Consider the following 12,030-nt stretch of genomic DNA (forward strand, 5'->3'; position numbering starts at 1 on the left):
TAGTGCAGTCATGGGAACGCCAACCACTCATGTTTCTTGGAATTGATGAAGTTAGAACATTTTTGGGACAGTATCTTTGAATTATTGGACGGATAATGGTTGTCCCCAGAGATTTTCTTGTTAGGTTTATCACTTTTCAAGAGACGATATGTACTGTATCTCTGCAAGGTACCGATGATTGCATGTAAAAAGGCTATCACACGGTCTTGCCGTAAGTGTGACCGACCTCGAGCCAACCAATGGAAAGGAATTGTGGAGGAGATACACTCAATGGAGAAGGTGACATATTCTTTACTTATCAAAGGACGTTTACACAACAAGCGCTGGACAGCATGGGTTGCATATATTAATAAAGAAGCAGAACCACTGTATTATTTCATTTTATCGTGCTACAAAGATGTACAACACATGTGATGCAATGACCCCTGGTCTTTGTTGTGTTGTAATAAAAAACAAAGAAATAAAGAGTTGGAAAAAAACAGCAAAGTTGTGGAAAGTGCAGTATTACTTATCTTAGTGTTTTGTGTAACCATGGCAACAATACTAGCAAAAATCTGCAGACACCCCATTGGAAAACAATGGAGAATCTCCTAAATCCAAGAACGACCTTGTGGTCTTTGAGTGCTTAAAGCAGGTTTTCCCAACCCTGGTCCTCGGGGCACACTGTCCTGCTGCCACACACCTGACCTAAATAAACGAGTGATTAACAGGCTAATGCAGCACTTGATGTCCTCCTGAGGAGGTCATGTAAATCAGGTGTGCTGAGCAGAGACGTATAAAACTTGCAGATCAGTAGACCCTGAGGACCAGGGTTCAGAAACCCTGGCTTAGGGTATGAAAACGATTGGGCCTGGAACATCACTCAAAGTTTAAATACGTGTCAAGGGTTGGGGCCGTATCATACCAAAATCTTTGTGATAACTTCTAAAGTATCTGAGTTTAGGTTAGGGTTATGCTCCCTTTCAGATGGAGTCCTGAGCAGAATGAGACTTTCAGTGGATGAAAGCTGATGGATATACCTCCATTCTGAGCCATCATTTATAAATGTGCTGTCACTGCTTAATTGATCCAGTAATGTTTAATTACCCCCCACCTCCAAAGTGACTGAGTCTTTGCAAGAATACTCAAGCAGATGGGAACCGTTTCATTCAGGACTTTGTAGACGTGGATCTGATGTGGACGGCTATGGGTAGCTATACTAAAGCTCCATGAACTAAGGGGAGACATCTGCTCTTTTAGGCTGACCCAAGACCACTCACACTGATGCATTTTGGAGCATTTGCAGAGGTTACACAGCACAATTTCTCTTAAAGTTTAAAAACTCTAGGAGGTTTTTAAAGATTAAAAACTGAGTGGTTTAGCGGAGCTGAAATGAGCCAAGTTGGAAACGATCCTCTCACCCAGTCTGTCGTGGACTTTGATGGTCTCTTTGACGTAGGCAGGGTCAGATTTCCCAGCAGCGTTGACTGTAAAGATCCTGAAGGTGTACTCTTGCCCATCAGTCAGGCCAGTTACTACATAGTGGAGGTCTGGACACTGTTCTGGAGTCTCATTGGCCTGAATCCACTCTATGGCACCAGGCTTCTGATACTCCACAAGGTAGCCAAAAATGCGTCCCTTTCCATCATGACGTGGCATTTGCCACTTCAGACTGACAGAGTCCTTTGTCTTATCATAGATCTCGGGTGTTACTGGAGGACTTGGGAGCACTGTGGGAGGACACAGGTTAGTCAGCTTGAAATGCAACTAAAATCAAACTCATCCTAACCCTAACCAAAATGACCCAATATTCCACAGAATCCTTAGAAACAATCCTAAGTTCTACCTCTGAAAACATGAGAAAATAAGAAACACTTGACTTCTGTGACTGAAAAACATTCCCTCTGATTCCAGTGCAAACCAGCTGAATAAAGGTGTGTTCCACTGACCTATGGGATCTTTGGCCAGGATGGGTTTAGATGGGGGGCTTGGATCTCCAGTTCCTAACTCATTCTCAGCCATCACCCTGAATTCGTACTGGAAACCTTCCACCAAGTCCTGGACCCGGTACTGAGTTGCAGGGTAAAGTGGATCTCTAGTGACCCTGGACCACCTCTTGGCTCCAGGCTCCTTCTTTTCCAGGATGTAGTTGGTGATGGGCCTACCGCCATCCCGAGGACGGTTCCAAATGACCAGAGCGTTGGCAGCATACACCTCTCTGACTGTTGGCATCTCAGGAGCTTCAGGGACTCCTTATATTGAAATTATAAATAATCAAATATTTTTTTGTAAAACCAGAGGAAAGCAGACATTTGAAAACTGAAACTCTTGCTGCGATATAGTGGAAAAAGACGTACTTAACAGATCTTTAGCTTTCATCTCATCAGACTCCAGAGGGTCGCTGATGCCGTACATGTTCTCAGCAGATATCCTCATGATGTACTCCCTGCCCTCCGTCAGCTTGGGGATCTGACAAAAAGACACATTAGAACCTTTGAACTTCCTCCGGATGCCCGGGGATTAGTAGCAACATCACCAAAGCCCAGCCAGAATACCTTGCATGTAGTCTTGGTTGTGGCAGATGTTACTGTGGTCCAGATCTCCCTGTTAACATCTCTCTTCTCAATGATGTAATTGGAGACCTCAACACCTCCACTATCCAATGGAGGCTTCCAGGAGATCACCATGTACTCTCTGTGCACCTCCTCAAACACTACAGGACCAATGGGAGGAGTGGGGCGGTCTGCAGAAAAGAAAAACAGAAAATGAGGTGCAGCACTTCTTGAACTGGTCAGAGTCAATTTTATCTTCCAACTGCTCACCAACGACTGTAACGTTGGAGACTCCCTTCCTGGATCCGGCGCTGTTTTCCACCACCACCACGTACCGGCCACTGTGCTCACGCTTAGCCTTCATCAGGCACAGCGACATGGTGTTGGGCGTGCTCTTGAACACAACATGCTGGTCAGCCTTCAGCTCCTTGTCGTCTCTGTACCAGGTAATAGATGGATGGGGTTTGCCAGTGTAGCGGCCCTGAAGCAGGCAGCTCTCTCCCACACGGACGATGATCTTATCACGGAAGTCCAGCTCAATGGTTGGTGGCTCTGAAACCAGAAAGACCAGTAACTGTCAGGCCTCCTCTACTGCTTCTTTGTTCTCATGATAAAATATTTAATGTCCCCTGAATCTGCTTTGTGGAATCACTACGAACATGAACATATCTGTGACTTCACATGTTCAGTTCCACAGCAACAAGATGTGGGAATGGGCTCACCCAGTTCATCCTTGCAGGTGACTGGTTTGGTGCAGAATGATGGTTTGCTCTGCCCAACTTCATTTACAGCGATCACTCTGAATTCGTAGGTGTCGCCCTCCCTCAGACCATCGTAGGTGAACTTCCTGTCTAGCAACTTCTCCTTTGTCAGTCTGGTGAACTTGTCTTTGCCGATCATTCGAGCCTCCAGGATGTACATGGTGAGGTCAGAGCCTCCGTCAAATTTGGGCGCCTTCCAGGTGACGCTGATCAAATCCTTGGTAACCTTGGTAACTTCTAGTTCCTCTGGGCGGTCTGGCACACCTGTAGGAGAGATACAAACGTTCCTCATATGAGATGATGAGAAGATGCCCAAAGATGTCTTTAATTTCAGTGTGTGTCATCCAGCAGATGGTTTATTAGAAGAGACTGTCTCCCCCTGAGTCTGAGATCCCTAGCCCTGAGTCAAGGTCACCTAGAATCTGTGGTCCACGTCTTCATTACCTCTCGGCTTGACCATTCCAGCTCCTGCCTTCATGGCATTAGCTGCTGTCCACCAAAACTCTGGAACCTCATCCTCTACAGATTAGGCAAGTGCAGATAATCGTGGCTTTCCTTGGCTTTAATCTCTAAAACCTGGTGGAGAACCTACAGGTTATTTCATGGTTCTAGTAGCCTGTTTGGTTTTATCCCTTTGTTCTTTCACCCGTGTTACCTATGTGATTACTTATGTTTGTTTCTAATGTGCAGCGCTTTGGTCAGTTGGAATACTGTGTTAAAAGTGCTCCACATAGAAAATGATATGGAAGCATTCATTTCTTCACCTTAAAGTGGTTTATTTTTACAATCTTGGTCTGGGCTTTAGATAATAGTTACTAAGCTGCTTTTGTAGGTTTTATTTTGGGTCCTGGTCAGCTCTTTGGTGCATCATTGTGACTGTTAAAAGTGCTTCATAAATACAGTTCAATGATGATCTTTTGAAATTATTCTTAGATGTTTTTATTGTGCTCGTGATTTTCATCTAGAAAGGTGCTATATTTAAAAACCCTTTCTTCTCCTGGAACCTCTCAACGTGAGACCACAAAGTTCTCCTCCACACAGAATCAGATACTTTAGAAAACAGGTGTTTTGTAACAAGGACTTCTCATCATCACACAGACTGTCGGTCTAGCCACGCTCCATTGGAACCTCTGCAGCCCTGGCTGGTTTGGTGGCTGTCCAATCACAGCGAGCTATAGACAAGTGGCGGCTCGTCCATAGAGGGCGCTAGGGCGCTGCCCCACCAGTCTCACAGGAAGGAGAAGAAAACGATCTGTACATCATACAGACTATAAGTGCTGTTTTTAACCTTGTTCTCTCACACTTTTACCTTCACCGAATCACCTTGTAACGTATTTCCTGTTACTTTTGGGCGCAGCAATCGCTACCATAGACCTACGCTACCATTGGAACCCCTCCAATACAAAGAATAGGAGAGCCTTTGGCTACAGAGGTTTGTGACTGAACCTGGGTGGAGTCTCAGCTCAGGATGTGCACCTGGAGCCAGGAGCTCTCCACAGTTCACCTTTTAGTTTGTTTGTTGTAGAGCAGCTGAGTACACCTCGAGGAGTTTTTTTTTACTATGAATAACCCGGAAATGAAGGAATGTGGTGCCAGAGACTTGTAAACACTCTTCAGCAGGTAAAAAAAAAAGACCAAAACGGCCAAATTACACAGTTTTTTTTTACTATAACACAGATTATTATGACCAAAACCAACTGAATTTATGCTTTTGACTTCATGAAATGAGGTTTGTTTGTTTTGCTGCTGAGTTCCTTGAGTTTTGCTGGAAGAGTAATGGTACGGGGCCTGGGTTAGACCCTGAGAGCCTGGACTTTAATTTAAATGGCTGCTCCTGCTAATAGGATTGTGTTGCTCCTGTGTGTTAGTTGCTTTTCTCAGCCTTTTTACTTAGCATCATTGTTGAGGTAGATAACTTATCCTAGTGGTGATATGTGGTTAGCGCATGTAAAATCTACAGACGGCATAAATGCGCCCCACCAAAAAAAGATTCACCAGCTGCCACTGACTACAGGTTTGGTGGGCAATCACAGAGCAGGGTGTGATTGTGACTGAGTTTGGCTAAGATGGCAATGGCTTGTTTTAAATGGCTTTGGTATCCACTTTGGACTATTTAGACTTGGACTTTTCTTTGAGTTGAGAGCAGGTGGAGGAACTTAATTCCACGAGGAGAACGTTGAATCCTGCTCAACGAGGCAAGGCCAGACTATATATTCGTATACAGAGGACGGTTGCAGGCTAACAAACAGCATTTTGAGAGAAAAATGCTTTTCAAAGAGATCTGAAACAGTTGAGTTTTTAGTTGATGCAGGTGTCTCCTAGTCTCTCCTAGTAATAGACGAGTGCTGGCTAACAACAGAACCTTTTCCTACGGCTCACTTTCTTCTCTCATCCTAAACTTTGGGGTTTAGAGATTTTTAGAGGAAAGGTTAAAAGATGCCACGGTGCAGAAAACTCAGGATATTCTTTCCTTCGGTAGGTACATGACTACATCATTGTTTTTGCTGACTGTGCTACTACTTCTCCTGACAGATTCTTTATTTTCCAAATGGAGAAAAAGAAAACCAGACTAAAGAGTTGTTGAGTCTGAAGCCACCTTAGATGTCATGGCTGTGATTTGTCTAGTCACACTCACTGATGGGCTCTTTGATGATGAGCTCAGCGGCCGTTTCCACAAAAGGCCCGATGCCAATGACGTTTTCTGCAGCTACCCTGAAGAAGTAGGCCTTCCCAGGGGTGAGACCATGAGCCACAGCATTCTGCCTGCTGGCGGTGTAGGACAGCGAGGTCCAAGCTTTACGCTCAGCTTCACGTTTCTCTATGATGTAGTTGCTAATGGGAGAACCACCATCATTCTCAGGGAAGAACCAGTTGAGCTTGCAGGAGTCTACCGTCAGGTTCTCAGCAATGAAGGGAATTCCAACAGGTCCAGGAACATCTGACAGAGGAGAATGGATTAAACCTTTGTAATGGTTATAGAACGTCTGCTTTAAGTAACTCTTCTCTCACCAAGGACCTCCACAGTGATGTTCTTGGTCTTCTCTCCTCCAGCGTTCTTGGCAGTCAGGGTGTAAACACCAAGGTGTCTCCTGGAGCATGGTTTGATGACCAATGATGAGCTTATGGCTGTGGTCTCCACTTTGGCCTCTGGAGGCAGCGCACCTTCATTTCTGCTCCATGTGACATCTGGTGCCGGCTGGCCAGACACATAGGCGATGATACGGATCACACCGCCAGCATGGACCACCATCCTCTCCTTCACAGAGGCATCCAGGTCGACCTCAGGAGCAACTAAAAGACACCTATTAGTCTGCTTGCTCCGCAGAATTCAGCCGTTCATCACCTGAGTGTTAAACTCACTAGTTCTGTCATTGACCTCCAGCACCTCTGGGACTTCACCTGGCTCACCGGTGCCAGCAGCATTGAAGGCTGTCACCCTGAACTTGTACTGACCGCCCGTCTTCAGACCGGTGACCACAAAGCGTGTGCCTCGGATTTCGGTTTCCTTAGCCTAAAGGAGAAGCAGATTACTTCTAACTCACCAGAGTCAGGATGGATGAACAAATGCATCAGTCTTTGATTGTAATAAGAAACTTTTATTCTGTAAGGCTGTTTCACCTTGACCCAGGCCTCAGTGCCCTCCTCCCTGTACTCCACCCAGTATCCGATGATCTTGGAGCCTCCGTCCTTCAGTGGTGGGATCCAGTCCAGGTCCACGGTAGATTTCGTCCAATCAGAGACTTTGGGTGTTGGAGGAGATGGGGGGGCTTCAGGAGGAAACAGGAAAGTGGTTAGCATCCTGCTCTGAGTTCTGACAGACAATCACAAGTCCTGGTACTCACAGATCGGGTCTCTGGCAAACACGGGGTCAGTAGGGGGGCTGGCAAGGCCAGGCCCAGCAGCATTGATGGCAGAAACTCGGAATAAATACTGGGAACCCTCAACAAGTCCACTCACTACAAAAGACTCGCCCAGGCCCATGGGGCGAATGGGGTCTCGAGTAGCCCGGGTCCAGCGTTTCCCTGTTGTCTCTTTGCGCTCCAGCCAGTAGCCGGTAATCTGGGTGCCCCCGTCGTCCTCAGGCTCCTCCCAGTTAACTGTCATTGAGTCCATGGTGACGTTAGTTACAGTCGGCTTTTCACACTGACCCGGGACAGCTGGAAGAGACAGAAATAGGGCTGAACGATTTTAGGAAAGGACTGAATCATGATTTTTCTTGCAGAAATTATGATTTCAGTTCAATTCACAATTTTCTTCAAACAAAGGTCCAACCCTAGCCTGCCACCCATCCTGTGTGTTAGTGAAAAGATGGTCTCTAGTACAACAAATCACTCAAATTAATATTTGCAATCTAATACAATAAACACAGTTAAAGTTATTCATATTTTCCTCCCATGATTATATGTTTCTCTTTATTTGTTCTACTCCAACGATACCCTAACCCTCTCTAACACCACTATAAAGTCCCGTTTATGCTGGTCAGCTCCGTGAGAGACCCACGCAGTAAAGAGACACACTGACACGTTAGCTTGTTTGAACTAACGCGTCAGAAACATTCAAACCAATTTTAATTAACAGAGAAGCTGAACTTTCGAGTCAACTAAAGTGTTCCACTCCTCGCTCGCCCTGATGAAGCACAAACCAAGCTTTAGAGATCAGCCTTAACCTGCTGATGTAGGAGGAGCGTCTCTCTCTCTCTCTCTCTCTCTCTCTCTCTCTCTCTCTCTCTCTCTCTCTCTCTCTCTCTGTCTCTCTCTCTCTCTCTCTCTCTCTCTCTCTCTCTCTCTCTCACCTATCTCCCTCACTCACTCACTCACTACCTGCCTGCCTGCCTGCTCACTTAAGCTGGTTATGGAAGGGCACTCAGAGTAACTCAGACCGGTGCAGCTTAGCCTGACCACCTCTTCCAAGAGCACGGTTTGGTATTTTCCCTCTACTTTTTCCCAATTTTTAGTCCCTGCTCCGCTGAGGTTCCTGAGGTTTACTGAGGTGATCAGTAAACAGTGTAAGGTAACCTGTACGATCCACAGAAACACAACTCAGCTGAAAAATGGGGTCGCTGACATTTAGCTCAGTTTTATGGCTTTTTGTCAAACTCAGAACCAGGAAATGGCTGCAGGCAGTGAAACAGAAAGCAAAAGACTCCGGAGCAACCAGTGACTCCGCCCCCTAGCCAATCAGTGGTCAGAATCCCGATACCGAGTCAGCCCTGCCAGATACCTCAACGGAGCAGGGACTACAAATAGGAGAGAAAGTAGAGGGAAAACACCGAACCGTGCCCTTGGGAACAGCGGTCAGTCCGAGTTGCTCTGAGTAGTGCTCCTGGAAAACCAGCTTTAGTCACAGATTGGAAAGGGGAGGAGTCAATGGTTCCTCCAGAGCTTTCTGCATGCTGGTTTTTCCAGGTTCAGAATCTGAGAAAAAGTCAGAGACTAAAGAAAAGGTTCAACATCACCACCGTGTCCACCATTATCATGCTGTTTGTGTGACACACGGGTCACCTCACACTCAAGGTTGGTTTATGCTTGACGTGTCCGCGAGGTCCGCACGGCTCCTTGCGGAAAAGTTGCGTCATTTAAACAACCACGCCCCTCCACCGCGCCTCCGCACGGCCCAAACTTTCCGCACCGTGCACCTAGGAAATTTTCTAACCACGCGGACGGTCGGACACAGAAAAACATGGCGGACCGGCAAGAACTAGTATGGCAGAGGTTCGTAAATACAGACATTTGTATGATTCAGCTCTCAGAGATCACCGTGATCAACATGTTGTTAATAATTCTTGGAGAGAAATAGCTCGCACTGTCGGAAAAGACGAGGACGCTGTTAAAAATGCTGGAATGCCATGTTGTAAACAGCAGTAATTTTTACTTCTACTATGGTGTAGTGTTGGATGCATGCCGTAGAGCTCCATGCTGCCCCGTTCAGTTTGGGAGAATATTGGCTCACCGCAGAGACAAGCCGCATGAACCATAAACGCTGCAAGTTGTGAAGTGTGTTCCATCCGCGAGCCGCATCACCAAGCGGAAAGTGAATGTGTCAAGCATAAACCAAGCTTCACGAGTCCTACCCCAACCCCGCCATGATGAGCCCATCCGCCAGAGTGGAAAAACAACCCACACTGAGTCAAGCTAAGCTGAAAGCGGTGCTGATTGGTTTCAGACAGCTTACACATGAAGCTGGAGTGGTACCAGAGGAATGTGGTTCTGGATAAGATCTGTCACTTACTGTAACGGTTACGGGCCACCTCAGGCTCACTGTCAAGAGGCTCTCCAGTCCCATACTTGTTCTGGGCCATGATGCGGAACACATACTCGTGCCCCTCCATAAGGTTTTCTACGGTCCAGATCCGGTCTTTGGGCTCACTGGTCACCGGTACCCAGGTCTTCCTGTTGGCCACCCGCCTCCAGATGACATAGTTTGTGACTTTTGAGCCACCGTCGTCTTTTGGTGGCAGCCAGGACAGCGTGATCTTCTCAGCTTTGACCTCCTCAAACTTAATAGGAGCAGAGGGGGGTCCAGGACGACCTGTAGGACAGCAAGAAACCAAAAGAGTAACCAGAAGCGTTTACATGCAAGTAACATTCAAGAGAACATCTCAGTAGTACCTTTAGGGTGAAACTAAGGCTGGACGACTTTAGGAAAAGACTGAACTGTGATTTTCTAGGAGAAATTGTCATTTCTTTTGGATTCACGATTTTCTTCAAATACAAAGTATTTCCAATACAGTCATATAAATTATAAATATGAAAAAACCTATTAATTTGCCCCATTATCATCTTTCTTATGGTTTTTACATTTTTTAATGTGCTTGTGAGGAAACTTAAAATCTCTTATCTAGGGAGCTTCCTGGGCTTCAGATGTGTATCTGTTCTACAGAAGGATTTTAGTGACCTCTGACCTTCACATATTATACATATGCTATGCTACAGGGATAGCATACGGTATACTTTGGTGCAATAACCTCTTCCAACAGGGATAATTAAAACACTTTTCTCACTACCTAGGTCACAACAAGTCCACCAGATTCTTTATCATCTTACTGCCTCTCTAATGAATTTTGCAATTCCTGTCATTCTTCAATGAAAAAATCTGGCAAATTCATCATAATCTAGGTTCTGACACTGCTGTTTGCGATCCTGATGAATTTCCACCTCCAACTCATCTATTTTCCATGTCTGAGCTTCCACCCACTACTGAAATCCTGGATCTTGTTTTTAGCTCAAAGCCTTCCACCTTTAAATTAGATCCCATCCCTACTGCTCTGGTCAAAACCTGCCTTCCCTCTCTGGCTCTTCTCATTTTTCAATTATTCACTCTTCACTTTCCACTGGAACCGCTCATCCATCTACGAAAACAGCAGTTATCCACCCTATACTGAAAAAACCTGGAGCTGACCCTAGGAACTTCAATAATTTCTAAACTTCCATTCGTCTCAAAAATTCTAGAAAAACTGTAGCCTCACAACTTCATCAACATTTACCTGTTAACAATTTATACAAATCATTCCAGTCTGGTTTCCGCCGTCTACACAGCACTGAAACAGCACTAATTAAGATCACTAATGACCTCGTAATGGAGGCTGATACTGGCTTAATCTCTTAGTTCTCCTCAACCTCAGTGTGCCATTCCACCCTCCTGAAAAGATTATCTGCCGTAGGCATCTCTCACAATCCATACAACTGGTTCAAGTCATATCTTACAAATCAAACTCAATTCATTCAGTTCAGCCTATTTACCTCCACCACTACTGAAGTAGAATCTAGCGTTCCCCAGGGACCAGTTCTCGGCCCACTTCTACTCATAATCTATCTGCTCCCTTTGGGTTCAATCTTCCGCAAATTCAACATCACTTTTCACTGTTACGTTGAAGACAATCAGCTATATATTTCAACTGCACCATCAACAATGCTGCCACCATCCTCACTCACTGAATGCCTTACGGAAATTAAGTCATGGTTTTCATTAATCTTCCTGAAACTGAACCCTGATAAAACGGAAGTGCTTCTCTTGGGCACAAAATCAGCATTAGAGAAGTTAAAAGTTCACCATAGCAATAGGAAACTCTACTGTCACCTGCACCGCGTCTTACCAGTCTCATGTCAGTTCTGTTACTTGCTCAGCTTACTACCACCTGCGTAACATCAACCGCCTTCGTCCATCTCTGTCTAATCACTCAACAATTTTAGTAAATAGTCTGGTCACTTCACGTCTTGATTACTGTAACTCACTCCTTTTTGGCTCGTCACAGAAATCTCTACATAAACTTCAGCTGGTCCAAAACACTGCTGCTCGCATCATCACCAGAACACCCTCATTTGATCAAATCACCCCCATTATCCTACAGTTTCATTGGCTACCAATAAAATTCAGGATTAAATACAAAATTTTACTCCTCACATTCAAGGCCATTCACAACCTTGCTCCCTTATATCTCTAAGAGCTTCTACAAGTATCTACACCCTCCCACTTGCTCAGATCGTCAGCTTCCATCAGTCTGCACAATCCCCCTGCTCGTCTTGTCACCATGGGAAGTCGCACATTCAGCAGATCTGCCCCCTCCCTCCCTGAAGAATTCATTACCAGCTGACCTTAGAAATACCACTACCCTGCACCTCAAGGCCAAACCCAAAACTCACCTGTTTAAGATTGCATATTCCCTATAACTGTATTTTATGTGTTTTATCGTGGTTTTAAATGTACTAGTTTTTATTGTCCTTGTTAGAATGTTTTATTCT

At 45.4% G+C, this 12,030-nt stretch overlaps 1 protein-coding gene across 3 annotated transcripts in view; it reads right to left on the minus strand.

The window, feature by feature from the left end:
* ttn.1 (titin, tandem duplicate 1) overlaps nt 1-12,030 on the minus strand; it is a 191,048-nt gene that overhangs the window by 69,623 nt on the left and 109,395 nt on the right. For all 3 annotated transcript variants that reach the window (XM_070552981.1, XM_070552980.1, XM_070552979.1), the window contains 12 exons: nt 9,521-9,820; nt 7,135-7,449; nt 6,911-7,059; nt 6,653-6,803; nt 6,302-6,583; nt 5,928-6,230; nt 3,254-3,556; nt 2,802-3,083; nt 2,535-2,722; nt 2,337-2,448; nt 1,929-2,231; nt 1,401-1,709 (listed from right to left, as the gene is read on the minus strand). In XM_070552981.1, the coding sequence (XP_070409082.1) occupies nt 1,401-1,709; nt 1,929-2,231; nt 2,337-2,448; nt 2,535-2,722; nt 2,802-3,083; nt 3,254-3,556; nt 5,928-6,230; nt 6,302-6,583; nt 6,653-6,803; nt 6,911-7,059; nt 7,135-7,449; nt 9,521-9,820 (2,997 nt within the window). The remainder of the gene's footprint in view (nt 1-1,400; nt 1,710-1,928; nt 2,232-2,336; nt 2,449-2,534; nt 2,723-2,801; nt 3,084-3,253; nt 3,557-5,927; nt 6,231-6,301; nt 6,584-6,652; nt 6,804-6,910; nt 7,060-7,134; nt 7,450-9,520; nt 9,821-12,030) is intronic.

Source organism: Nothobranchius furzeri, chromosome 7, assembly GCF_043380555.1.
Source record: "Nothobranchius furzeri strain GRZ-AD chromosome 7, NfurGRZ-RIMD1, whole genome shotgun sequence".
NCBI lineage: Eukaryota > Metazoa > Chordata > Actinopteri > Cyprinodontiformes > Nothobranchiidae > Nothobranchius > Nothobranchius furzeri.